The 27,698-nt window shown below is 53.3% G+C and overlaps 1 protein-coding gene across 1 annotated transcript in view; it reads left to right on the plus strand.

The window, feature by feature from the left end:
• Positions 1–27,698, plus strand: part of SHANK2 (SH3 and multiple ankyrin repeat domains 2) — a 453,317-nt gene that overhangs the window by 61,320 nt on the left and 364,299 nt on the right. The window contains exons 7-8 of the mRNA XM_060160929.1: positions 985–1,101; positions 13,488–13,565. Of these exons, the coding sequence (XP_060016912.1) occupies positions 985–1,101; positions 13,488–13,565 (195 nt within the window). The remainder of the gene's footprint in view (positions 1–984; positions 1,102–13,487; positions 13,566–27,698) is intronic.

Consider the following 27,698-nt stretch of genomic DNA (forward strand, 5'->3'; position numbering starts at 1 on the left):
GCCTGGCCGGCCGTCTCCCCGCCGGGCGCTTCCCCACCCTCGGTGTGAGCGGTTCTGGATCAGAACCCCCGCTTCCTGCCTTTCACGGCTCCCTATCCGGTTGTCACCCCACCAGAGGGACAGTGGGTCTTACACCCTTGGCACTGCCCATCGCTGGGTGCCCAGGAAGTGCCGGTGGATGGGGTGGGGTTAGTCGAATATGACTTGCTTCCCAAGGTCAAGGGTTGCTCCGGCATCGAGCGGCATGCGCTGGACCTTCTGCTGGACCTGGACGGCAGCCCCTTGGTCACAGTACGGGGCCCTCCCTGCTCCCTGTGAGCTGCAAGGGGTGGGGGGCAGCTGGCCTGTCCCTGAGCATCACTGGGGCTCCTTTCAGGCCCCTTATTCATGTGACTCTCATGAGAACCCTGGGAAGAGTAGGGTTTCCATTTACACATGAAGACAGAGGCTCAGTGAAAGTTCTGGAAAATGAGGCCAGATCTGGTTGACCCCAGAGCCCTGTTGGCTCATAAATCACACATCACCCCCTAGAAGGGCTCAGGAAGGGGTGGGGCTGCCCCTTGCCTTGAAGAGGACAGGCGGGATCTCTTCCCAGGACACAGCCGGGTCCATGCACCGCTCCCGGCTGTTTTCACGCCTCCTTCGGGGTGGGGAGCTTGGATAAACAACACCTGGGACGGAGCATCCTGGTCTGCGTTTCCTGGTCTCTGAGGCCGGGGGCAAAGACATGCCCTGGTCTCTCTGGGCTTCCCGGGCCTCGGGACTGAATGGAAGGAACGGGGGCCCCTTTGCAGACCCCCCAGTCGAACAGCTGAGCACAGTCTTCAAACCCAATACGAGCTCCTTCTCCTGATTCCCCAGGGGTCTGAGGTGTGGGACCTGGTCCAGAATGGGGGCTGGGCTGTGTTGGCCACACCGTTGGTTCTGGGGGCGCCCGGTGCGTCCCGGGCACCTCCCGGTTCACAGCGTGGACTCTCATTTCAGGCCTGCAGGTACGGACACGTGCAGCACCTGGAGCACCTGCTCTTCTACGGGGCTGACATGGGGGCCCAGAACGCCTCGGGGAACACTGCCCTGCACATCTGCGCCCTCTACAACCAGGTCAGTGAGCAGGGCAGCTGCCCCACACCCTCCGTAACCACGTGGGCACCGGGGCCAGGGCTGTGCTGAGTGCTTTGCAGGTGGATGTCCAGCTCCAGCTGCCAGCACAAAGTCCCACAGATGGGGCGGCTTAAACAGCAGACGTTTATTTCTCACAGTCCTGTCTGGACGTCCCAGATCAAGGTGCCAGCCTGCTTGGTTCCAGGAGAAGGTCGTCTTCCTGGTTTGGGTTTGCATGACTCCTCTCACTGTGTCCTTACATGTGGAGAGAGAGAACGAGCACTGGTGTCTCTTCTTCTAAGGACACTAATCCTATCAGATCGGGGCCCCACCCTCATGACCTCATTTAACCTAATCACCTCCTGAAGACCCATCTCCAGAGACAGTCACATTGGGAGGTTGGGGCATCAACATAGGAATCTGGGGAGACGCACTCAGTGCAGAGCAGGGAGTGGTACTCACCTGCTTCTTTGAGAGTGGTTATCCCTGTTGTAGAGAAGAAAACTGAGCCACAGGAAGTGAGGGGAGGGTCCTGGGGCACAGCTGGTACAGTCAGAGATGGGCATCGAAACCCCCATAGCTGAGGGTGCAGACTCCGCGATTATGGTGTCACACGTACCCCACAGGGGGTCTCTACTGGGGCCTGGGGCGGGGTGCGGAGTGGAACCATGAAATAGGGAAGGGTGTGGCTGACAGAGCCCCCAGGACAGTTATGGTGCCCCACCAGACCCCAACAGGACCACCATGAAACAGAGGCAAGCCCTACATCACTACATGTACAAACGTGTCCCCAGTGGGCTTTTTCTTTTCAATTCCTTTTTAATTGTGGCTAAATATGTAAAACATAACGAAGATTTGACTGTCTTAACTATTCTTAAGCATGCAGTTCAGTGCATTATTGTATGACCATCCCCTCCATCCCTCTCCGGAACTTTCCATCCTCCCAAACTGACACTCTGTTCCCACTAAACGTTCACTCCCCATGCCCTCCCCAGCCCCTGGCCCCCACCAGCTACTCTCTGTCTCTGTGGATTTGACTCCTCTAGGGACCTCATGGGAGTGGAATCACGCAGTATTTATCTTTTTGTGTCTGGCTTATTTCACTGAGCATCATGTTCTCAAGGTTTATGCACGTTGTAGCCTGTGACAGAATTTCCTTCCTTTTTAAGGCTGAGTAATCTTCCATTGTGTGGGTGGACCACATTTTGTCCATTCATCTGTCAGGGGACATGGGTCGCCTCCACCTCTTGGCTGTTGTGAATAGTGATGCCGTGAACATGCAAATCTTTCTTCAGGACCCCGCTCTCACTACTTTTGGGGACACACCCACAAGTGAAGCCTCGATGAGAACAATTTGTACAAAACCCACAGTCTTCTGTGTGAGATGGACTGAAAACCAAGGCGAGCTGGGAGTGAGTGTGCTCGGGAAGCAGCAGGGGTGGGATGCAACTCCTGCCCCCAGGCATGCCTCCTAAATGACGGGGCACACACCCCAGTGACCACTAGGCTACCGCATGGGGAGTGAAGCTGAGAGCCTCTGGTCCTGCCGAGAGGCAGGGGGAGGCCAGAAGTCGGCAGGGGGGCACGTGGAGGGGTGTGGGAAGGGGCTGGCTCCCCGGAGATGGGTTGGGGCACTGCTTCAGGGGGTGGTGTTAGTTTCCTTGGTGCCTGAAGTCAAGATAGTTCCTGGATATCACTAGTAAGGGCTCCTCTGTCCTTTCTTCTTTTATTCTTCTCTTTCTCTGATTTCAGGGAACTTAAGGTCTGGAGCGGGGAGGTGTGGACACTCCACAGAGCAGCTGAGCAAAATAGGGGTGGGGGGGTCCACCACCTAGAGGAACAGAGGGGAAATCATGGATTAGGGTGACTGCTGGGGGCCCCTAGGCTGTGTGCACTCTGCTTATCCTCTCTCTGCCATCCAATCCAAAGCAATGATTCCATCTTTTTGAGTGAAATCTCCAGCCTTTGCCTACACCCAAGTCCTTTCCCTGCTCACTCCATGACTACTCCATCCCAGGCCCCTCCAGCCACTCTGTAATCCCACTTTGCTTCTAGCTATTGAAACCTCTTAGATTCTTTGCCCTAGAAAACTCCTATGCATCCTTCAAAACCCAACTGAGATATCCTGCCTTCAGTCAAGCCTTTCCTTGATGAGCCCCTGATAGAGTTAGTTGTACTTTTTACCCTGTAGCCCTTTGCAGTACAGCCAGGATGAACTGCCCAGGATCAGGTCGTTATTAGGCCTTACCTGTCTTCCCTACGGGCATCCCCTCCCTGCTTGGGCTCATCTTCTCAGGGGCGTAAACCACCATCTTTCGGGGTGTCCCCTGCTCCTGGCACAGGAGAGCAGCTCAGCCAGATGCGGTTGGGGAAGAATTTCAATTTGACTCCAAGGAGTATTCTGAGAGCTGCTGGCCAGCTCCTCAATGAAAGCATACTGATGGGATTTGCACACAGCTGGGGCCCTAGGTGTTCCAAGGCATTTGGATGTTGGAATGGCTTTATGAGCACGGAGAGATCTTGCTCGGCTGCGCTAGAAAAACACGCATCGTGAACCTTGGCTTTGGTTGGTAAAACATCTGTGCCAACGTGTGCTTCTTAATTATTGCCTTAGAGGGAAAAAGCATTCCTTAATTGTCCCCAGTAGATTTTAAGCATATTTTGTCATAAAAAAAAAAACAAAACAAAACCCAGAATACCATGTTTTCTGTCTCTTGAAATAATGGTGGACAAGATGGTCTTTGAACACGTAACCTTTCTGTTAGAAAATGTCAAGACGTGTTGGGAATCTGAATTCCGAGTTATTCATGGTGCTGGGTTTGACTGGTGTCACTCTGCCTCCTCCAGATTTGTCTCCACCCTCGGCTGATGAGTGTAGGAGGGCCCAGAGCTGCCCAGGGCTCTCAGGAACACCCCTCCACTCCTGCCTTAGGTTAGAGGGTCCAGCAGACTTTTTCTGTAAAGAGTCACTTATTAATATTCTGGCTTTTCAGACCACGTGGACTCCTTCACAGCTACTCAACTCTGCCGCTGCAGTGTGAACTTAACCACAGGTGATATGCAGATTCATGTGTGGCTGTGCGCCAATAAGACTTTATTTATAAAACAGGCAGCGGTTCAGGTTAGCCTGTGGGCCCCAGTTTGCCAGGCCCAGCCAGGCATAGAAGGCTGCATCTGTCCTCTCACCAGACGTAAGGTAAGGACAGACTCCCCACTCCAGGGCTGAGTGCCTTCCTCCTAGCATGCCAGGGAGGCCCCGTCAGGGAGTGAGAGCTGTCCCTTCTCCAGGGTCCTGGGACCTCCAGGGCCAGCCTACTGCTGTCCAGCTCCACCCATCTGTCCCTCTGTGGCAGCAGGGGCAGAAGTGCCTTTGGTGGCATCTCCTGTTTTGGACACCCCGCCTTGCATTATGTGCCAGGGGCCATCACAGAGGGTCACAGACTGGTGCTTGGTGGCCCCATAGCCCCTGGACAGCATGTCCAGTTGGGAGTCAGCAAGTGTTCTGGGATCCAGCTTCATTAATCCCTCGTGCCCCTTCCCTGGGATGCTAGTGTGCCCTTTAACCTTTTCCCTCAGTCCCGCCTCAGCCGTTGAGGCATCTCACTGATGTACTAAGAGAAGCCGGTCCATTCGGCCTCTCAGTGTGATTCAGAGATGCATAGCTCCGTACACACTAGCGTCCTTGTGATGACCTGTCCGAGAGGAATGGAGGGAGGGATGGAGATCCCTGAGCCTTTGTCTGGTGCACCCGGCAATGGTACCTAACCTGAAGTCCTGTCCTCCCCAAGTCACCGGTGTGTTGGCCTCCTCGCTGTGTCCACTTCCAATTTCTACATACATGGGATGTGTATGGCTGTGTGAAGCCAGGCTCAGGGCCAACAAGAGAAACTGCTCTGCAACTTCAAGCAGAGAGGGGTGCCATACAGGGCACTCTGGGGAGAAACGTTGAGAAACAGACTGTCCCAGCTGTGGGGACACAGTGCTTTTGGGTCAGGATGGGAGTCAGGGAAAGGCACTAAGAAGCAGCGTCTAGGTAGAGTTGCAATGCAGGGAGCCATGGCAGTCTGGGTTTCATAAAATCCCTCCTCTGTAATATGGAGATAATTATACCCAGCTTGCAGGGTTGCTAAGAGGCTTAAAATAGAAAGCAAACATATGGCATGCCTGGCACACGGCAGATTTTCAGTAAGAGTGGCTGTAATGGTGATGATTATGGTGTGATGATGGATGGTGACTATGGTGATGATGATGGGGATGGTGGTGATGGTGATGGATGGTGACTATGGTGATGATGGTGGTGATGGTGATGATGGTGGTGATGGTGATGGATGGTGACTGTGGTGATGATGATGGTGATGGATGGTGACTATGGTGATGATGATGGTGATGGTGGTGATGGTGATGGATGGTGACTATGGTGATGATGGTGGTGATGGTGATGATGGTGGTGATGGTGATGGATGGTGACTGTGGTGATGATGATGGTGGTGGTGATGGTGATGGATGGTGACTATGGTGATGGTGATGGATGGTGACTATGGTGATGATGGTGGTGGTGGTGATGGTGATGGATGGTGACTATGGTGATGATGGTGGTGATGGTGATGGATGGTGACTGTGGTGATGATGAGGATGGTGATGGTGATGATGATGGTGGTGATGGTGGTGATGGCGATGATGGATGGTGACTATGGTGATGATGATGATGGTGATGGTGATGATGTTTATGGTGTGATGATGGATGGTGACTATGGTGATGATGGTGGTGATGGTGGTGATGATGATGGATGGTGATGATGGTGGTGATGGTGATGGATGGTGACTATGGTGATGATGGTGGTGATGGATGGTGACTATGGTGCTGATGATGGTGATGGATGGTGACTATGGTGATGATGATGATATGGTGGTGATGATGATGGATGGTGACTATGGTGATAATGATGGTGACTATTGTGACGATGATGGTGATGATGGTGATGTTGACGGTGAAGGTGGTGATTAGGATACTGCCCATACTGCTGTTAATTTGACTTACAAAGCTTCTCATTAAATATGAAAGCATCAAATTTATGGATTGATTGTGTGTTTTATCAATTTTAGGCAGACCTCATCTGTACACTTCTAGTAAAACACACGGTGATGGGAATATTCTCTCTTCTTCTCTTATGAAATCAACTAATTAGGGCTTTGATTGTAAGCAGCAAATTGCATCTAATCTACCAGCTCCCTCCATCTGTTGCTGGCTTTCCAGGAGCACCAGAGGGAGGGACGCAGCCTGGTGTTTGTTTTTCCACCTTGGATAAGGAAGGAAGGGAAGGAGTATTAAATATCAAAGGTTACTAGGCCGGGCCAATTTGTCTGGAAGATAGAAAAATAAACCCTGCCTCTCTGGAGCAGGCCTCTTGGTTCTAGTGAGAGCCAAAGTAAAGAGACAGGCTGTGTTCTGTTTGTGTCTCTGTGTCCTGTCCGAATCCCGCAGAGCAGTCGTCATAGTAGCTGATGGGGGCCTCCGTGGGGGCAATCACGGGGTAATCATCCCCTGGGCGTTGAGGGAGTGTAGAAAGGCGTCCCCACGGTCCTTCCCCTTAGATCCCCCCAACGAGCCTGTGGTGGCTACTGTCGGTTGTCATTCCCTCGTACAGGCCAGGAGATGCAGGTTTGGTCCAAAGCAGCTCCGCTGGTAAATGCCAAAGCTGGGCTTCGAAACCCATCCTGTATTTCTCCTCCCCCAGGCTCTGGGGACACGTTCCTGTAACCCCTCGACTGGGGGGAGGATGGGGCTCCACTGGTCACAAGTCAGGTGAAGGTGCGTGCCATGGCGTGCGTGCCACGGCGTGCGTGCCACGGCGTGTGTGCAGCATGGTCTTTGGGGCACCACCCTTCAAAGGAGGGTGGTCTGTGGAGCCAGGTTCCAGCCTCGCTCTGGTGACATCAACTTCCCAGCTCTTTACACTTTAAAATTTTGCTGATCGCACGCATCTAGGCTCTTCTTGGGCTTGTGTCTACTTGGACAGGCTCCGTTCAAGGGATCGTTTAAACAGGAAATGAGTTCCTGACTTATAATTTGGAGTATTGAGTAGTTCACGTCTGTGACACTTATGCGAAGACGGCCTCGGTGCAGTGGAAATGAGAGCTCCGGGGGCGGGGGGGACTTGGAAATCCGGAGTTGAAGCCGGCCCATCCTGGGTAGTTTGAAGCAAAACGCTCAGAGCGCCTGTCTTGGCCTTTCCTCCTCCATCTTTGGGCCGCGTGCGCAGGCGCCGCCATCTCCTCCGCATGTCGCCTCGGCTGCACGAGCGCGTCCGCCTTCACTTCTCACCACGTCTGCACCGCAGGCCTCGTCCAGACCTCGCTGGACTCGCAGCCTCCACTTCCTGCCCCTGTTCTCTTACAGGACACTCCGGCCAGACTCCACCCCTTCTAGCTCGGGGCAGCGGGTGGCATCGCCGCGGTCACGCCTTGTCCCCACGCAGCTCAGCCGCTCCGGGGCATCTTCTCTTGGCGTCCGTGCCGCCCACTCCATTGCCCCAGTTCTCCCCACGGTGACCTCAGGCAGGCCTGTCTGTGTCCTTAGGTACCTTCCAGAAAACACAGCCGGCTGGGTCCCAACGTGCCGACTCATCTCTCCCCTGGGCTCTGGCAGTGATGTCCACCCCGTGGCGACATCCCCGTGGAGACGGCGTGGGTGGCTCCAATAACGGCTCCTCCCGCTGTGTACATAGTGCCCGACTCTCTGTGGCCCCAGCCTGAAGTCTGGGTGGCCTTACTGGCCCTTACGGCCCCTCTCCCAGGTCCGGTCAGCTCCCTTCTGTCCCCTCCCAGCCTGGCCCAGGTCACTGGCACCCTCGCCCTGGACCGCTGCATTCACCCCAACTGCCCCACCCATCTGCCTCCCAGTCTTTATTCCCTCACTTTCTGCAGGAGACTGGAGTGGCTTTGTGCCACGTGGGTCAGTCTGCGTTCCCCGTGACCCAGAAGGCCCTTGTCGCTCCCCCCACCCCCGCAGCTCCTCTCCTGTCCCCTGTCCCCGGCTTCCTGCAGCCCCGGGGCCTTTGCACTTGCTGCCTCCTCTGCCAGGAACACTTCCCCCCTTTGCCACATGGCTCTTTCCTCGAGGCTGAGGCTCAGCTTGGAGGCCACCGCCTCAGGGAGGCCTTCCCTGACCACCTGCCCTCGCTTTCTCCATCACGTGACCGTCTTGTATTGTTTGCGTGGTGCTGTGTGTCCCCAGGGGCTGGGATGGTACGTGGCGTGGCCAACACTCAGTACCGACTCGTTGCTTGCATGCATGAATACATTTTGGGGGCCTGCGTCTTCATGGGTAAGATGAGAGCGATGTCACCTGGGCTCCTGCAGGGGGTGGTGACCCCAGGGGCTGCATGCCTCGACCAGGACAGGGCGACCCTCAAGATGCTCGGGGAGGAGAGGAGCGTGCGTTTGTTAAGGGTCATTTCTCTGCAAGTCATGCCCAGAAGATAATTGGATATTCCTCCTGAAGCCTTGGCCCTCGAAACACACAGGTTGTATCTGTACTTGATGGACTTGTTTAAAAGGACGAAGACACACCTCCCTCACAAGGGAACTCGGGCAGCTAGCGGTCGTGCAAGGGAAGAGCTAGGCTTCCATTAGCAACGCCTCTGGGTCACAACTTCTCCTTTTCCTCCCTTTCTGAAGCCGCAGTTTTTCGCTTAACCCTTCCTGGCCTCTGCTGCCTTACCTGTGAAATGGGCCTCCTACTAGCCCCTTGCAGGGATGCTGTGAGGGTGGAATCAAGGAGCAGGTAGATGTGTTTTCTGAACTGCAAAGCATCCGTGCATGCACACAGACACGCACACACACACACACCTGTACACACGTGTGCACACACGTGCACAGACATGTGCGCACACACACACCTTGCTCACGTGCACGCACACACACACACACATGTGCCTGTGTACACACACACACACACACACAGTGTCATTGTTCAGAAGCCCCGTGAACCACTTGCCCTTCCGTTTGAAATCGCTCTCCGGGACGTGCTCTCCCTTTGAATATACTGGTAAATGTTAGAGTCAGGGGGTGTGTACCTTCAGGTTGGTTAATATTGACTCAGAGTTGCCCGTCCGTGGGTGAGCAGAGGAGTCTTCTGGGATCCTGGCTGGATTCCTCCCGGGAGAGTGTGCCTGGCATTGCCTGACAAGGGTTTATTCTTAGCTTCATAGGAAACCAACCTCCTTTCTAATGGGAGTTTTCAGTGGAAGCCCTTGCTGAGCGTGGGGAGCGTTTCCAAGGAGTCGCCGGGTCAGGCTCTCGTTCGGGGTCCTGATAGGACCTGAGCATCTGAGGACGCTCAGCTGGCTGGTCCTCCCAGGCTGCCCTGGAGTCGGGCCAGGGCACACTTAGGCCCAGTGTGAATTCGTTTTAGGATGAGACCCCCAGGCAGCCTTCGGGTCCCCTGAGCCCCTGGTGGGGTCTCCCCAGCTTGCTGTCTCAGGAATTCACTCTTTCTTCTCTCTCACCTGCACACGCACACCCCGATGTAACCTGCCCAAGTTCCGCCCATCTCCTGGCTCTGTGTCCCCTCCGTGCCAGGACTCTTTCAAACGCCCTCGGCTTTTTTTCTCTCATTGCAGACGTTGCTTGCTGAGGCGCGGTAGCACGGTCATTTTACTTAATTAAAGTAATTTACTTCGGGTTGTAATTAACAAGACCCAGCTAGGTGTAATTCAAGGGGAGAAAGGGATGCTGGAGCGGGTTCTGGAAACCCAGCCAGGGGTAGGGAGGCCGGGGCAGGACTGGAAAGCTCAGGGGTCTGTGTTTAAATAGAACTTGACCTACAGACCCAGCCGAGCGGGAGTTGAGACTGGAATACAATAACAAGACCCGGGCGCGGTCTTCACCGGCCTTCAGTCCACTTGAAGTAACGCCCGGGACTCTTCTTTTAAACCCTGGGTTCCGCCGCACCCCAGATATGAAAGGTGTGTTTGCCACGCGTAGTACATCTTTTTAAATTTTCTCAAATGCTTTTAGTTACTCAAAGCACTGCGGACGCACGCTCGTGGAAAAGGTGCAAACAGTGCAGACAGAGCCTCAGGTTTCCCTGCAGTTCCCACCCCTATATTGTGGCGCGGGTCCTGCCCACCATCTGAACCTGGGCACGAGCTCACACACTCACGGCTGTTTCAGGACACAGTGGGGCTCCTGGCGAGTGTGTCCTTCCACTGCCTTTTTCTCTCCTAACCTCTATCTTCAGGTGTTCTTCACGCCACCCCACGGGGGCTGTCCCCACTCCTGACAGCCCCATGTCCCTCTGCCCCTTCTTGGGGACCCACCCCGACGTGGACCCCGGGCCCCCTCTTTGCCCACAGCGGTCCACGAAGGCAGCCTCCTCCAGGCCCGTGCAGCAAGCACCCCTAAGTCTGCAGTGACCCTCAGAGCCACCCAGGGGTACAGCTGAGGTCCCGGGACCCCCGCAGCCCGACAACAGTCTCCCTGCAGAGCTCAGATCTGCTCCACCCCCGGCCGCGGGTGTGCGAGCAGCTCCCGCCCTGTCCGAGGCCTCCCTGACTGCGGCTCAGAGAACAAGAGTCCCCCCGCCTCGGCTCCTGTGTGCTGCGTGCACAAGTGGTTTCCTCATTAAAGTCATCATCGTGCAGTGGAGGCCCCAGGGGGGCCCTCACCCAGGTCACAGGGACCAGGGTCGCCCCGGCTGTGCTTTGCTTGACCCAGATGTGCTCTTGGCTGGACCTCGCGGTCAGAGAGTGATCTTCCTGCCGGCGTTCTCAGCAGGCGTGCTCCCCTGTCTCTGCCTACCTCTGTGTCTCCCTTGGTGTCTGTCTCTGTGTCTCTCTTGGTCTCTCTGTCTCTGTCTATCTCTGCGTCTCCCTTGGTCTCTGTGTCTCTCTTGTTCTCTCTATCTCTGTCTCTCTGTGTCTCTCTTGGTCTCTCTGTCTCTGTCTATCTCTGTGTCTCCCTCAGTCTCTGTGGTCTCTTGGTCTCTGACTCTGTCTCTATCTCTCTTACTTTTCTAATACATGACACGTTTATTGAGATATAACTCACACACCATACAGTTTGCCCATCTAAAATATACCGTTCAGTGTTTTTCAGTCTTTGTACACGGTTGGGTAACCATTCCCCACGGGCAGTAATAGAACGTTTTCATCACCGCAGACCACTCCCCAGCTCCCACCCTCCCTGGGCACCGCCCACCCGCCTTGTCTCTGGATTTTCAGCTTTCGTCTCAGGCCTCCTCTTTCTCCAGGTCCTCCGGCGCGTGCCGTGTGCCCTGGCCTCGGCCCTACTCTTCCCAGGACAGCAGGTCCCCTTGGGCTGGGGTGGGGCTGTTGGCCTGGCCCCGTAAGCAGGCCTCTGGGGGGACCCTGGTCAGTGGCTTCATTTACTCATCACTGTGCAGTTGCCGCGTGTCCGCCCTGGGTGACCACGCCCATTGCCTCTGCTCTGGACTCTATAGCTGGAGGTGGACCAGGGAGATGGGCCCAGGGCTGCACTGGAGCCCCTGTGCAGAGACCTGTAGAAGTCGGAGCGGCCCAGCTGCGTGAGGCGCCGGCACCTGCGGGCACTTGATCATCCAGACGCTCTTCCCAAAGTGTAATTTGCCCGTCGTAACAGCCCAGCTGCATCTATTAGGCAAGGTGTTCATGTCGCCACTGCTTCTATAGCCATGTGCTTCCACTTGTCTTTGTTTTTGGCCGCACCATGAAGCTTCCGGGATCTCAGTTCCCCGACCAGGAATTGAACCCAGGCCACGGCAGTGAAAGCCCGGAATCCTAACCACTAGGCCACCAGGGAACTCCCTTCCGCGTGTATCTTTTTATCTGTGGGTATTTGTCCCCACCCTCCCCATCAGGAGTTTCAAAAGGGTTGGCCTCTCCGGGTGAATAGTAGATGCTCAATAAGTGGATAGGAATAGATTGATTTTCATTGTACAAATCCACAAGAAATGACTATTGGCTGCCTTTTAAAAACGTTAGAAAATGTAAGTACAGAAAATAATAATAACAAAAGATTTACTCCGTCATCCCTTCTCCTTCCTGAGAAAGTAAAACCCCTTAACGGGTGACATCTTTCCAGACATATTCTTTGCTTTCTATAATACTGGCTTTAAAATGGAAGTGAAATTCAGCTATATCATTGTTCTAAGACTCACGTTTTCTACTTAGACGTTCTTGGGTATTTTTCTTGTCAGTTTATATCGGTCTGCCTTCTTGTTTTTGCTACCACTGCCTCGGCAAAGAATGTTCTATGGAGAACAGTATGGAGGTTCCTTAAAAATCTAAAAATAGAGCTACCATATGATCCAGCAATCCCACTCCTGGGCATATATCCAGACAAAACTGCATTTTATTCAGAAAGATACATGCACCCCAATGTTCATAGCAGCACTATTGACCATAGTCAAGACATGGAAGCAACCCAAGTGTCCACTGACAGAGGAATGGCTAAAGAAGATGTGGTACATATATACAATGGACTCTTACTCAGACATAAAAGAATGAAATAATGCCATTTGCAGCAACACGGATGGACCTAGAGATGATTATACTAAGTGAAGTAAGTCAGACAGAGAAAGACGTATCATATCGCTTATATGTGGAATCTAAAATATGACACAAATGAACTTATTTACAAAACAGGGAGAGACTCACAGACATAGAGAACAAACTTATGGTTACCCAAGTGGAAAGAAGAGGAGGGGAAGAAGGACAAGTTAGGAGTTTGGGATTAACATATATAGACTACTATATATAAAATATAGATAGCAAGGACTTACTGTAGAGCACAGGGAACTATATTCAATATGTCGTAATAACTTATAATGGAAAAGCATCTGAAAAAGGATATACATATATATGTATAACTGAATCACTTTGCTGTACTTCTCTGAAACATTGTAAATCAACTATACTTCAATAAAAATTGTTTGTTTTGGAAAAAAAAGAAAAGAATGTTCTAGAATGATTCCCACTTTCCTTTATTTTAGAACATTTTTGCCATCTCCAGGTTTTCTCTTCCTTTTTTTCCTTTTGTATTTTACTTGCAGCCTTTCTATTATTATGTATTTTATACGCACGTGCAAAGCTCTCTGTAGATGGTCTTAAAAAAGTGGAATCACCGCCCGTGGGATGGATGGATTTGAAATTTTTGTAGATTCTGCTGAGCTGCTCTCCAAAGTCTTTGCAGCAGTGAAGCTTCAGCTGACAGCATCCAGGGCCTGTCCACCCTCCTCCTGGCCCCTCCGACGAACAAAGATGCCCTCCTGTTGACTTTGCGTTTTTGTTTCTCTGAATTCTTGTGAGATCGCCCTGTGAACAGGCTTCTCTAGAGGATGCCTGTGCCACCGCTTTACACACGGATTTCTTCTTCCTTCTCTGCAGGACAGCTGTGCCCGCGTGCTGCTGTTTCGGGGTGGAAATAAGGACTTGAAGAACTACAACAGCCAGACCCCGTTCCAGGTAAGCGGACTCATCAATCCCCCGAGACGCCGTGTCGTCGCGTTCCCACACATCCTCTGTGTGTGCTGACACGAGCTCAGCCCTTCCGTCGGGGACGGGGTCTGTGTGTGGAGCTGCGGCCCTATTTCAGTTTGCCGGTCCACACTGGCTTCCTTCCAGTTAGACCGAACAGCATCGCTAATGCAGCGATGCCTCCAGGGGGGCGATTCACGCAGGCAGCTTGGGAAAGGCAGCAGAGACGTGAATGTCGTTCACTGCAGCAGCTGTGGGGCAGTCCTGGCTTCGTGCTGATCCTGGGAATGGGGAGATCTTGGTAAGAATCGACCGGGAGGGAGCTGGCTTGCCATCATCCGGTGCCCTCACCCGGCCCGCTGTCCTCGGTGAAGGGTGAACGACCCGGTCCAGAGTGGCCGTGGGGTTACATGGTGGAGTGAGAAGCCAGGGTCCTGATTGTTTTAATTGTGGTAAAATACATATTACACAAAATGTACCGTCGTAGCCATATCAATGTGTACAATTCAGTGACCTTCAGCACATGCACGATGTGGTAGCATCACTTCTGTGTAGTTAAGAACTTTCTCATCACCCCAAGGAAAACTGTACCCACCGACAGTTCCTCCCTGTTCCTCCCTCCCGCGGCCCCTAGGCAACCACTCATCCGCTCTCTTCCCTGTGGACAGGCCTCTTCTGGACATCTCCTGGGGATGGAATCGTACAATAGGTGGTCTTCTGTGTCTGGCTTCGTTCACTCAGCATTACGTTTTCAAGGTCCATCTGTGTTGTAGTGGGTATCGCCGCTTCATCCTTTTTTACGGCTAATATCCCATTTTATAAACATGGGGCTCATGGAACTTTGAGGCAGCTGGCCAGATGGTTTAGGGTGGAAAAGCTTGTTTTTTTGGCTATAACTCTTTCAAAGTTATCGAAATGCTTTCTCGTCCTAAACACAGCCCTCTCCGCTCGAACTGAACGTTGAGGTGACTGCAATTCTTTTTATTTGGAAATAAGTTTTGCATCTTATTGAGCTGAGAGAGGTCTTTCATTTAGACCTGGCTTCCACGGGAGACTTGACCAATCCTCTCCTTAGGTATCACTAATACAGACGAGCTTGATGCCTTGAAAATGAACCAGTTCCATCCCCAGACTGGGCTGGATGTCTAACAGTCGTCATTAACCACTTTGCTCAGTTCATGAGAACTGACGGGCCCGGACTTTACCCTGAATCCGTGGCTTGAAGATACGTAATGGGAAATGGGTCATGGAAGTGAGTTCCTGCTGTGCTAATGGGTCTATAAAGACTGCGGTTTCGCCCCCAAAGCCTGTTCTCTTTCCGATGGTGATGATGAGGGAGCCGTGGGCTCTTCCCACTTCGTGCTGGGACACATCTGCCCTTTGGGGCTCAGCAGTGGGTTGGTGGCCTTGGTTTAAATATTTTGTTGCCATTAAATAATATCTTTCTTTGGTCCTTTTTTTTTTTTTTTTGAAGTCAGAACGGTGCTTAAATTGCTTAGAAAAGAGCAGCTAATGCCCTTTGATTCATGGTAAAGGCGTGGGTGATAGAAGAGAGCCATTTCTCCCCGTCTGGGCAAAGGTTTGTAACCGCCACCTGGCGCTCCGGGGGAGTGAGTTGGGCACGGCGTCCAGGACAGAATATCACTGTCCGTGACCTCCCTGTGAGTCCCCACTCCTGTCCCGTCACCACAGGCAGCAGCCACCTAGTGCAGGGACACTCCTTCTTCCAGGAGGCCTGGCAGGAAGCGTCGTGCACCCTCCTGGCAGCAGATTCGCGCCAGCTCAGACCCAAGGCCATCTGTCTCTATTTTGCTAACGATAATCAAGTGCCCCAAATGATTCAGGAAGACCATTATGCAAACACGCTTGAATAATAGGACTTTGTGCCCTGCAGACACTGTTCATGTAACGGGCGGAACCAAAGCCTGGGTTGCTTGCTCTGCACGCCCAGCACGGGCTCCGGCTGCGTGTGCCGGGAGCTGGTCTCCCCCTCATGTCTCCCCACCTTCTCGTGTTTTCATGGCACAAAGAGACTTAATTCAGTCTTCGGAGCCTTGCCTGTAAAATGTCCCCAGCATTCACGGTCCTTCCCTCCCGGTGAGGAATCAACACCGTTGATTTCGGGGGGAATGATGGCCTGCCCCACCATTTAACAGGGATCCAGTGTGTCCACCTGGGAAGCTTTGATGATATTCAGCTGCTGTTGTGGGCGTGGGCTTTTCTAAGAAACCTTGGAATATTTGACAGACTTCATGTGGCCAAGCTTTGCTTAATGGTTTAATACAAAGGCTGGAGCAGCAGCAGCAGGACTGAGGGACTTGAGAGAAATGCAGACCTGCAGGCACCCAGAATCTGAAGCTTGGGCGCAGGGCTTCAGGTCCTGTGTTCTCACAAGCCCCCTAGAGACGCTGACATCCACTCAGGTTTGAGAATCAAGAGAGACAGGTGAATTTCTGAAGGAAGTGGTGACGGCGGTGACGGCGGTGACGGCGGTGATGATTGTGATGTGACGGTGGTGACGGTGACGGCGGTGACGGTGGTGATGGTGGTGATGATTGTGATGGTGGTGATGGCGGTGACGGCGGTGACGGCGGTGACGGTGGTGACGGCGGTGACGGCGGTGATGGTGGTGACGGTGGTGACGGTGGTGACGGTGGTGACGATGGTGATGGTGGTGATGATTGTGACGGTGGTGACGGTGGTGATGATGGTGACTGAATCAGCCCGGGCCACCATCACAGAGTACCACAGGCTCAGGGGCTTAAACAACAGACATTTATTCCTCACAGTCTGGAGGCTGCAAGTCCAAGGTCAACGTGCTGGCAGATCTGGTTTCTGGTGAGGGCTCTCGTCCTGCACCTACTCATTGGTATTTCTTCTGTGCAACATGTAGAAAGAGAGAGAGAGAGAGAAAGAGCGAGAGCTTTCTGGTGTTTCTTCCTCTTCTTGTAGGAACAAGAATCTCATCTGATTAGGGCCCCACCCTTATGACTTCATTTGAACTTAATTACGTTTCTAAAGGCCCTATCTACAAATATCATCACAACGGGGCTTAGAGCTTCAGCATATGAATTCTGGGGGAGACAATTCGGTCCATAACATTGATGACGATGTTGGTGGTGTTGATGGTGGTTAGGGCATTGATGATCATAGTGATGATGATGAATTCCCAGTTGCACAGAATGTTTTTCTAGAAAATATTTGTTTGTTTATTTGGCTGCACTGGGTCTTAGTTGCGACACGTGGGATCTTTTAGTTGCGGCATGTGGGATCTTTTAGTTGCGGCACACGTGTGAGATCTAGTTCCCTGACCAGGGATCGAACCCAGGCCTCCTGCATTGGGATCGTGGAGTCTTAGCCACTGGCCCACCTGGGAAGTCCCCAGTTGCACAGAATCTTAAAGCTCACAGATGCTCTTTTGTGTGTTCTCGTTTAATGTTCAACAGCCCAACACGGTAGGCATTTTTTTGCCCAATGTATAGGACACGTGGAATTAGAGACGTTAAGCCTCGGAGTCCTGAATCAGTTAGTGGCCGAGTCTGTGAGCCCCAGGCCTTCTGACCACGGGTCCAGGGCTCTGTGGTCTGGGGTGAGGCAGGCACATCCTTCTGGCCTGTGATTCATCTTGCATCCTGAGATGGAGCGCACAGCATCAGGGATTCCTTGCTTTTTGGATCGCTCAGTCCAAGGGAGCAAACCTGTCCTGGTTCTGAAGATGAAGAGAAATGGGAAGGAAGGAATTCTGCGGAGGTGGAAGGTCTAAGTGAAGGGGGAGTACAGCTGGGGTGGGGGACAGAGGAACGGCCGTCTGCAGGTGGGCTGTGATGTGCGCTGGGTTAGGCACCGGTGCGTGAAGGTGCCGTGTAGGTGTGGTTCACATCTGCAGTTGACTCAGTAAAGGAGATGAGCCTTCCAGGACGTGGTGGGGCCTCATCCCATCAGTCGGAGTCCTTGGGAGCAAAAACTGGGGTTCCTGAGAAGAAGGAATTCTGCCTCCACACTGTAACACGGAGACCCCGCCTAGGGTTCCCGCCACCGGCCTGCCCCACTATCACATGGGCCAATTCCTTAAAATAAATCTGTGCGTGCATGCGTGTGTGAGTGCGTGTGTGTGTGTGTACACATCCGATGGGTCCGTCTCCCTGGAGAGCTCTGGCTGATACCCGGGAGGATTGATTTGAACCCTTCTTGCCCCCAGCAGCTCCATTCCAATGGGCCTTCGAGGTTTTGGAGGTAAGGATTCCAGCCCCTGTGTGTTTGGGGAAGCAGCTCTGCCCCAACACGTGTCACTGTTGTGTCCTCCGCAGCTGCTCATCAGATGTCCAGAAGCAGAGAGGGAGGACAGGATGAGGAAGACAGGGAAAGGCAATGAGAGACATTCTGGAAGCTCTAACGTCCAATTGTCATACAGGGAGGGGCATGTGAGGACAAGATGCCGGGGGACAGAGAAGTCCTGGCCGTGGGGTCTTTTTGGTGAACATCGTGCCCGGGTACGCTGGCTGCCGCCCAGGGAACAGGGGCTCTATGCCCCGCCGGGCACTCAGTCTTTAACACGCGTCATTCCTGATGCTGGTTCCCATCGTCCCCACTGGATGGAGAGGTGGGTGGACGCCGGGGTCTGCAGCTCGAAGGGTACGGTGAGGGTCGCCCACAGCCCGGGGCCCTGAGTCCTTCCTCCACCGTCACTCTGGATGTAAGAGGAGGAGAGAGGCCAGAGCCAGGAAGGAGGGGTTTTAAATTCCTCGGGTCTTAGGCAGTAAATCATGGGGCCGAGCCGGGCGTTGGCAGCCGCCCATAAATCCATTTCCTGGAGCCCCTCCCTCTGTGACTGACGCCCAGGAACTGGCCGAGCCGTCGCATGTTCACTGGGGGCCACTCCACTCTCAGGAATGACCTTGGGTCTCTCCTGGAGTGTCAGATCCCGGCTCTTGTCCTTCAGGTCTATGAGCATCTCCCGGAGCTCTGATGGCGCTTGCTCATCCAGGGCACAGCTGGGGAGGGATGGAGGTTCTCTCAGGTCACACCTGACGCCGTGCAATGCAGTGGTGCCTTGCGAGTGACCAAGTCTCCCCGTCCTTCTCCGTGTGCTCCCAGCTGCTGCTGCTGGGTTGGAAGGCGGCCCAGAGACAAAGGCAGCCTGACACCCTGGGGGCTGTTCGTGTTCCGGATGTTGTACTTTTCCTGGGAAATCGATGGAATCCGCTCAGCAGGCATTTCGAGGCCCTGCGTCCTCCACTTGTCCTTCTGAACTTCTTTCTTCGTTAGTCACTCAACAGTAAGACTTCAGCAGCGTTTTGTCGAAATCCACACAGATTGTAGAGCAAGGTCAAGGCGCTGTCGTTCTCTCCTGTGACCTTATGCTTCCCCGTTGCATGTCGTGGGCAGGGTCCCAGGCCTCTCCTGCTGTGCTGCCTTCTGCGCCACAAATGGCGTGAGGTGACATCGCGAAATTGCAGAGTTAACACAAGACTGCATTAAAGGCACAGACACACGCGCACACACACAGACACATGGACACAGATACACACACGCGCACACACAGACACATGGACACACAGATACACACACGCGTGCATACAGACACATGGACACACAGATACACACACGCGCACACAGACACATGGACACACACAGATACACACACGCACACACACATGGACACACACACACAGATACACACATGTGCACACACAGACACATGGACACACACGCACACACACAGACACATGGACATGCACACACATAAACACAGACACGTGCACGCACAGACACATGCATATACACCAACACATATGCACACACACAGACACGCACGTGCACACACAGACACATAGACACACACATACAGATACGCACACGCGCACACACAGACACATGGACACACAGATACACACATGTGCACACACAGACACATACAGGTGCACACACACCAACACATATGCACACACACAGACACGCACGTGCACACACAGACACATAGACACAAACATACACGCGCACACACAGACACATGGACATGCACACACAGACACGTGCACGCACAGACACATACACGTGCACACACCAACACATATGCACACACACAGACACGCACATGCACACACAGACACAGACACACACTTACACACACGCGCACACACAGACACATGGACATGCACACACACAGACACAGACACGTGCACGCACAGACACAGACACGTGCACACACACCAACACATATGCACACACGCGTGTGTGCGTGCACACACGCGGACATGTACGCGTGCACACACTCAGGCCCTCTGGAGGAGCGCGTCAAGCTCCGGGTTCAGAGGCCGTGACCATGCCTGTAACTCCATCCCTGCCAGGCACACCACGGCTCCTCCCCTCGTCCTCTGAGGTGGTCACAGGGCCTCCTTCCCCCCCTGCTCAGGGAGACCAGCACCCACGTGACCCCTGCACGCCACCCACGATGGGCCCAAAGACAGATCCCAGCTTGACCTTCAGCTCACCTGGACCCGTGCACCTGGCCTCACGCCTGGGCCACGTGGATGTTCTGTGTCTGGGTGGGTGGACCAGCCGGGGGAGGAGCGGGGACTGTGGTGAGGGGGGACCAGAGCCTCACGGGCACGTCATGGCAGGTGACCAGAAGAGAAAGCAGGGCTGAGTGAGGGGCCCGAGGACACAGGTGTGAGGCGGTGACACATCTGTGGAGCGGAGGCGGGGGCACAGCATTCCAGGGGGACGGGGCATGAGCAAAGGCCAGGGGTCAGGGAAGAGCGTGGCGTGTTCGGGAAGGAGGCGACCCCTGCGGCAGGCACGGGGTGAGGGCTACAGGGGCCCCCACGTGGAAGGGCAGTGTTCTGGGCTGAATAACGGCCTCAGAAGATTTAGGTCCTAATCCCCGGAACCTGCAAATGTGACCTTGTACGGCAAGGACTTCACAGAAGGGGTTAAGCATCTTGAGATGGGGGGTTACCCTGGATTATGCGGGAGGACTCGGTGTCATCACAAGGGTCCTTCTAACGGGATATGCACAGAGGAGGCCACGTGAAGACGGAGGCAGAGGCTGGAGGGACACGGCCACAAGCCAAGGAGCACCGCAGCCCCCAGAAGCTGGGAGAGGCAGGAGAGACCCTCCCCTGGAGCCTCTGGAGGGAGCTCGGCCCTTCCCGCACCTGGTTTTGGCCCAGTGATGCTGATTTTGGACTGTGGCCTCCAGAACTGGATAAGGTTCTGCTGCCTGAAGCCGGTTGTTTGTAGTCATTTGTTCCAGTGGCCCCAGGACACTGACACAAGAGCCCACTGGTGGTTGTCAAGTTGCGAGCTCACAAGTTCCCACTGCTCAAGTCCCCGGGCGCCCTCCTGCCTGGCCCTGCACCAGGCTCACTCCTTGGTTTCCCTTCTGCCCTCTGTGAAAATTGTCACCAGGTTGGGTGCATCTCTGCTCTTTGCCACCAATGAAAGCTACTAGGGAAGCCACGGTGTGGGAGCTGGGCCGTACAGCCACCCGAAGGTGACACCTGCATTGCCCGTGGTGTGTCAAGTCCCACACTGGCCTCTGTGACGCGTCCCACAGGCGGGGTGGCTCAGACAGGCATTTATTGCTCACGGTCCTAGAGGCCGGGGAGGCCAAGATCAAGGTACCAGCCCTCTGGTTCCTGGCGAGGGCTCTCCTCCTGGCTTGCAGATGGCCGCCTTCTCTCTGTGTCCTCACGTGGCCTCTCCACTTTCAAGCCCCCTTCACGTGTGCTCTGTGAGAAGCAGCATTTAAACCCTCACAGGATGGGTTAGGAAATATCAGGTTTCAGCTGAGCCCTTTCCATGAGTGACAGTGAAAAACTATTTTTTTCTGTCCAGCCAGATTCTTTTTGCTTCTTTGCGTGTGTTTCTCTGGTGTGTTTAGAAGCAGCTCGGTGGGGCGGGAGCAGGGCACCGCTGGTACCTGCCTCATGTCTTGGGATCTGCTGACCTTCCACGGGGCAGACCACATGCCACGGGCCGGGGCACCCCGCTCTCCCACATTTGTTGGTGGAATGAGCCGCAGTCTGCAGTTTGCCACCTGCCATCCAGATGGTGGATCTCAACCCAGAGACTTTGTGGCCTGCCCAGAGTTTTTTAAAACGAAATTCTTTGCCAACATTTAAATATGCAGAGATTTAGTATAAACATTCCGATTTCCAGCTCCCCTCGAATAATTAGGAAGCGTGGGCACGCGCAGGCAGCCTTTGTGTGTGTTGGCATTTGGCCAGGTTTGGGGAGCACTGCCCCTTTGGGAAGGTCGCCACTTGCCGGCCTGCTGCAGTCCCTACCGCTCCTTACTGCCCGCCCTCCCTCCCCCCCCCCCCCCCCCCCCGCCTCTTCCCCTTTGTGGCCTGGCCGGTCCCTCTAAGCCCTCCTGCCCGTGATCCCTGCTTAGGGCATGCAGTCGGGGAAGCCATTCATTTTTAAGTAGCTTCCTTAAAAAGTTCTTCTTATTTGGGATTCAGACCCTGTGTTCCCATAGAAACGGGGAAGAGGAAGTCGTGTTTCAGATTCGGGCATGGGAACCTGGGAAACCCGTGTTTTGGCTGATCTACTGTGCTGATCTATGATGAAGAAGGATCGGGTTTCAAGTTCATTATTCCAGCCAGTACACACAGAGTTCCTGGTTAGAGCCACGCTCCCTTCTAGGTGCTGGGAAATTCATCAATGAACGGCGACGCCCCTGCTCTCACGGAGTGCGCATTAGTCAGACTTATGGGGAACAATTAAACAGATATACAGGGAACGCGTCAGGGCTGCTAACTTACTTGAAGAGAAGCAGAGTGAGCGGGTAGAGACACAGGGGTGTCTCTCTACCAGGCTGTATCATGATGGGAGCCTTGCACGACCTCTGATGTTTGAGCAGACGCCAGGAACGAGGGAGGGCGTGGGCCATGCTGGTATCTGGGGGACGGGAACCGGCATGTGCAAAGGCCCTGGGGTCAGAGCATGCCTGGCCTGTTTGAGGAGCAGCCAGGAGGCCAGCCAGTGGGGGAGCGGGCAAGTGGAGGCCAGAGAGGCCCCCGTGACTCGGAAGGACTTTGGGCTTTACTCTGAGCAAGACGTGCAGCACCCACAGAAGAAAACTCTAAAATGGGAATCAACCCATCCCATCCGACAGCCCGCCATGGTCCCATATGAAAAGCAGGGCTGATTTTTACCCTTTGAATGACATGAGTGAGGGGTGCCCCATGAACTGAACCAGCCAGGGGTCAGGACAGGGAGATTTTCCTAATTAATTGGTTGGTTGATTGATTGTGCAACATCAGGGGAGGGGTGGCAAGGTGGAGAACAAGACTGTGACGGATGTGTCTCGAGGTCAGAATCATGAGGGCCCCGGGGGGCCCTGGGTAGGCGCCTGGTCAGGGGCAGGGGGTGAGCCATCAGAGCTCTTCCCCGGAACCCCTGCACCGCAGCTGAGGTGGGAAACCCAGGTTTCACGAGTTTAAAGTTACGCAGTCTGTCCCCCTAAACAGAGCACTGTGCGGCCAGCCTTGAGACGCCCCCCACCCACCCTCCCATCCCCGGGCACGCGGGCAGGGCTGGGCCGGGGCCCAGGGAGGTCAGCTGGCAGGTGCTGCTGTCCACGAGCTGAGAAAAGCACGCCCAGTCCCCAGGTAACGTGTGAAGTTCAGGAAGCATGTGGGCACCTGACCCTATTATGTAAAAATGAAGGCGAGACGGTCACCGGTCCACAGCACCAGAAAATAGAGGCAAAGAGCATTAGGGAAACCGCCCCGCCTGCCATCAGTGCACAGAGCGAGGAGCCGGCCCGACCTCAGGTCAGGACCCCAGAGACTCTGGGTGTTGGAAGCAAGGCTCCTCTGTGTTGGGGATTGCAGGTAAGGCTGGAAACGGGTGTGTTGGTTGAATCTACTAGGCCCGTATGACCAGGCTCATGGGGACCTCGCTGACCTCACAGCTTCCAACTCACTCCCTTTGCCCTAGACACCCTGGCCCCTGCTGTTCCTCAAGCACGCCAGACACACGCTTGCCCCAGGGCCTTTGCACCTGCTGTCACCTCTGTGAGTAGAACCCCTCCCCCAAGTATCCTGTGCTTCATTCCCCCCCATGAAAGCCCCCGGGGGGCGTCCTCCCACTGGCAAGAGCAACCTACCACATCCAGAGTTTCCATTCTGCATGCAAACGCTTCAAATCGAAAATAGGAACAGACAGCTGAGAATCACCAGCATTAAGGGAAAACTGCCAACATGAAAGGCAGACACCAAACAAGCAGAAATAAAGATGATGGGTAGAAACTGAGAAATTTAGAGAAAGGAAGGGGACTTCAAAAATATATACCCCAGGGGGCTTCCCTGGTGGCACAGTGGTTGAGAGTCCGCCTGCCAATGCAGGGGACATGGGTTCGTGCCCCGGTCCAGGAGGATCCCACATGCCGCGGAGTGGCTGGGCCCGTGAGCCATGGCCGAGGCCATAACAGTGAGAGGCCCGCATACCACAAAAACAGACAAACAAACAAAAAAAAAACAAAACAACAACAACAACAAAAATATATATATATACCCCAGGGACTTCTCTGGTGGTCCAGTGGGTAGGACTCTACGTTCCCAATGCAGGGGGCCCAGGTTCAATCCCTGGTCAGGGAACTAGATCCCACATGCATGCCACAAGTAAGAAGTCTGCATGCCACAACTAAGAGCCCACATGCCGCAACTCGAGATCCCACATGCCACAACGAAGACCTGGCATAGCCAAAATAAATAAATAAATAAAATGTTTAAAAAATATATATATGTGTATGTACCCCATCTCCTCAGTGTGATAAGAGAGGATAAAGCATTTGTGAAGTGAGGGTTGAAGGGACTCATGACAAGTAATAATGGCAGCTAAGCTATGAGCGCAGCCTTGCTGAAGAGGACCAGAGATGGACGGGAGAACTGAGACGTAAGGTAATCCGGGAGTTGGGAGAGGGTTTGACACCTGAATGACGGAATTTCCAGGGAGAGCAGAAGAAATCATCAAAGACATCATTCAAGACAACACCACCCATCAGAAGGACACGAGATTCCCAATTGGAAAAAGGCCCCTGAGCTTCCAGTATCAAATGTGGGCAAGTGTCCACAGCAAGGACAGGGCTCGTGAGAGCCCAGAACTTCGGAACTAAAAATAAAAATGCGATCCTTAGATTTCAAAAAGGGAAAAGCCATTTCCACATGGAGGATCGGGAGTCAGACATTTCAGCAACAGCGTTGAAAGCTCATGGACCGTGAATTTCATCCTTCAGGGCAGACGTCACCTGGAAATGAAGGCAGCGGAGAGATGGCCTGACGTGCTTGCAGCTGGAGAGGAGGCCTCTGTCAGAACCTGGTGATCCATTAATTACGGGTCAGTAGAAGAGCAGAGTTTTAAAGGTGGCTATTATTCACTCACGGGAGAGAGACCCATACTCGGCTGCGGGAAAGATGGAGTTAGCCATCCTAATGTAGACACGGGGTGATGATTAACCAAAGCAGGGGACGCATCTGTACTGGGCTGTATGGTGGATGAGCTGAGCCCTCGTCTTCCACAGCAGGATGTCGACAACTAATATTTAAATGGAAAGAAATCAAGACAGCACCAGGAGTGTGCTGTTTAGAAGGAGGCAGCAAAGGACTGAGAAAGCAAGCGTGAACATGGTCTGGGGCGTGTGTGTGTAGGCAGTAGGGGTGTGGACAACCGTGTAGAAGGATTTGACTTTTCAGACCATGCATCCAGATGTGTGGCACCTAGAGGCAAAAATTTGATTTCATTTTTTTAAAGGCAGTCTTTCCTGTTCCCCCTTCCCCCTTCCCATGAGCTCACCTTTGCCCGGTGAACTCCTATTCACCCTTCAAAACCAAAGCCCTCTCTCTGCAGGCTGCTCTCCTGCAGCCTTGGGCTGTCCCAGTGGTGCTTTCCTTTTGGTGCCCGTGTTACTTGATGTGCACCTGTAACATAATGTGTCAGCGTGGACGGTTTCTGCATCAGTCACCCAGCTACACTGTAAAGTTCTTTGAGGAGGAGATGCCCCGTCTCTTCCATCTTTGAAGTCCGAGTGCCCAGCGGCTGATGATGAACACACCTAACTGGAGATGGAATGAGCTGTGACTGGGCCGCTGTCCTTGGTCACCTGTCAGGTAATCCTTGTAACTCCTCACACTGGCCACTAGGTGGCAGCGTTAACTTGGGACGACTCCGTCCAGGTGTGCAGGTGGGGCAGCCAGGGTGCTGCCGATATTTTTTTGTAATTGGAGTGTAGTTGATTTACAACGTTGTGTTAGTTTCAGGTGTACAGCAAAGTGATTCAGTTATACGTACACATATATCCACTCTTCTTTAGATTCTTTTTCCCATATAGGTCATTACAGAGTATTGAGTAGAGTTCCCTGTGCTATGCAGTAGGTCCTTATCAGTTATCTATTTTATATATAATAGTGTGTATATGTTAATCCCAATCTCCTAATTTATCCCTGCCCCGCTTACCCCCTTGTAACCGGAAGTTTCTTTTCTACCTCCATAGCTCTATTTCTGTTTTGTAGATAAGTTCATTTGTACCCTTTTTAAATTTATTTTTATTTATTTATTTATTTTTGGCTGTGTTGGGTCTTCGTTTCTGTGCAAGGGCTTTCTCTAGTTGTGGCGAGCGGGGGCCACTCTTCATCACGGTGCGTGGGCGTCTCACTGTCACAGCCTGGCTCCAGACGCGCAGGCTCAGTAGTTGTGGCACACGGGCTTAGTTGCTCCGTGGCATGTGGGATCTTCCTGGACCAGCGCTCGAACCCGTGTCCCCTGCATCGGCAGGCAGATTCTCAACCACTGCGCCACCAGGAAAGCCCTGTACCCTTTTTTAGATTCCATATAAGTGATATCATATGATATTTGTCTTTCTCTGTTTGACTTACTTCACTCAGTATGACAACCTCCAGGTCCATCCATGTTGCTGCAAATGACATTAGTTCATTCTTTTTTTATGGCTGAGTAATATTCCATTGTCTATATGTACCACATCTTCTTTATCCATTCCTCTGTTGATGGGCATTTAGGCTGCTTCCATGTCATGGCTACTGTAAATAGTGCTGCAGTGAACACTGGGGTACAGGATGGTGAAGATTGATGTTTACTATTTCTATCCTGAAGAAACACGTCCTGAATGTCGGTTCTGGAATTGTTCATCAATTTGAAGTGAAGTAGAAATGACCCTGTATCAGTCAGCTCCGGCTGCCATAAAAGAAGATCACAGATGGGGCAGCTTAAAGAGCAACATTTATTTCTCACAGTTCTGGAGGCTGGAAGTCTGAGATCAAGGTGCCACCCCCTCTGGTGCCTGGTGAGGGCTCTCTTCCTGCCTTGCAGATGGCTGCCTTCTCACTGTGTCCTGGAGAGAGAGATCGCTGGTGTCCCTTCTTATAAGGGCACTGATCCCATCGTGACCTCCTCCAACCCCCTCCTCCTCCCAAAGGCCCCACCTCCAAATACATTCCACTGGGCGTTAGGGCCTCAACACAGGAATTTGGGAGGGGGGAGGACACATGCAGTCCTTAAACCCAAACCACAAGACCAGGAGACGTTTTGGGCCAAGTTTTTCTCAGTTTGCTGTAATGCTTCTGTCATCTGTAGTTTCACATTTGACTTTGAATGGTACCCTGCTGTCCCTCTGCAGATGTAATTCTGGGAGCAGTCATGCGTACACGTGTGTATCAGGTTAGAAAACTACCCAGTTCATCAGAAAACGCCCCTGCAGCTTTCTAGAAAGAGGGAGGAGGGTGGAGAGACTGGCATTTACTGAGTGTCCACTGTGGACCATGCAGGGGGATTTTATTGGGAGAATGTGGTCTTCAGATGCCCTGCACGTTTAAATATCTTGAACCCCTTTTACAGATGAGCTAGTAAAGGCAGAATTGAAATTTGGGGCTGTCGGACTCCAAACTACGTCCTGTCTCTAATCGGCCCGTCTGCCTCCTGGGATTCAAGCTGCTGACCCCCTGTTAATCTTGGCCCCCTGCCCAGAATGAGTGCAGCCTCTGCTGTTCCCACAGGTGAACTCGCAGGTTGGCTAGTGAGTGAGGAGCCCCCCAGGACCCCCGCTCGGTACTTGTTGGTTCAAGTTGGTGTTTCTCCCCTTTCTTTCCTAATCGCCGT

The sequence above is a fragment of the Lagenorhynchus albirostris genome, chromosome 9 (genome assembly GCF_949774975.1).
Source record: "Lagenorhynchus albirostris chromosome 9, mLagAlb1.1, whole genome shotgun sequence".
Taxonomy (NCBI): domain Eukaryota; kingdom Metazoa; phylum Chordata; class Mammalia; order Artiodactyla; family Delphinidae; genus Lagenorhynchus; species Lagenorhynchus albirostris.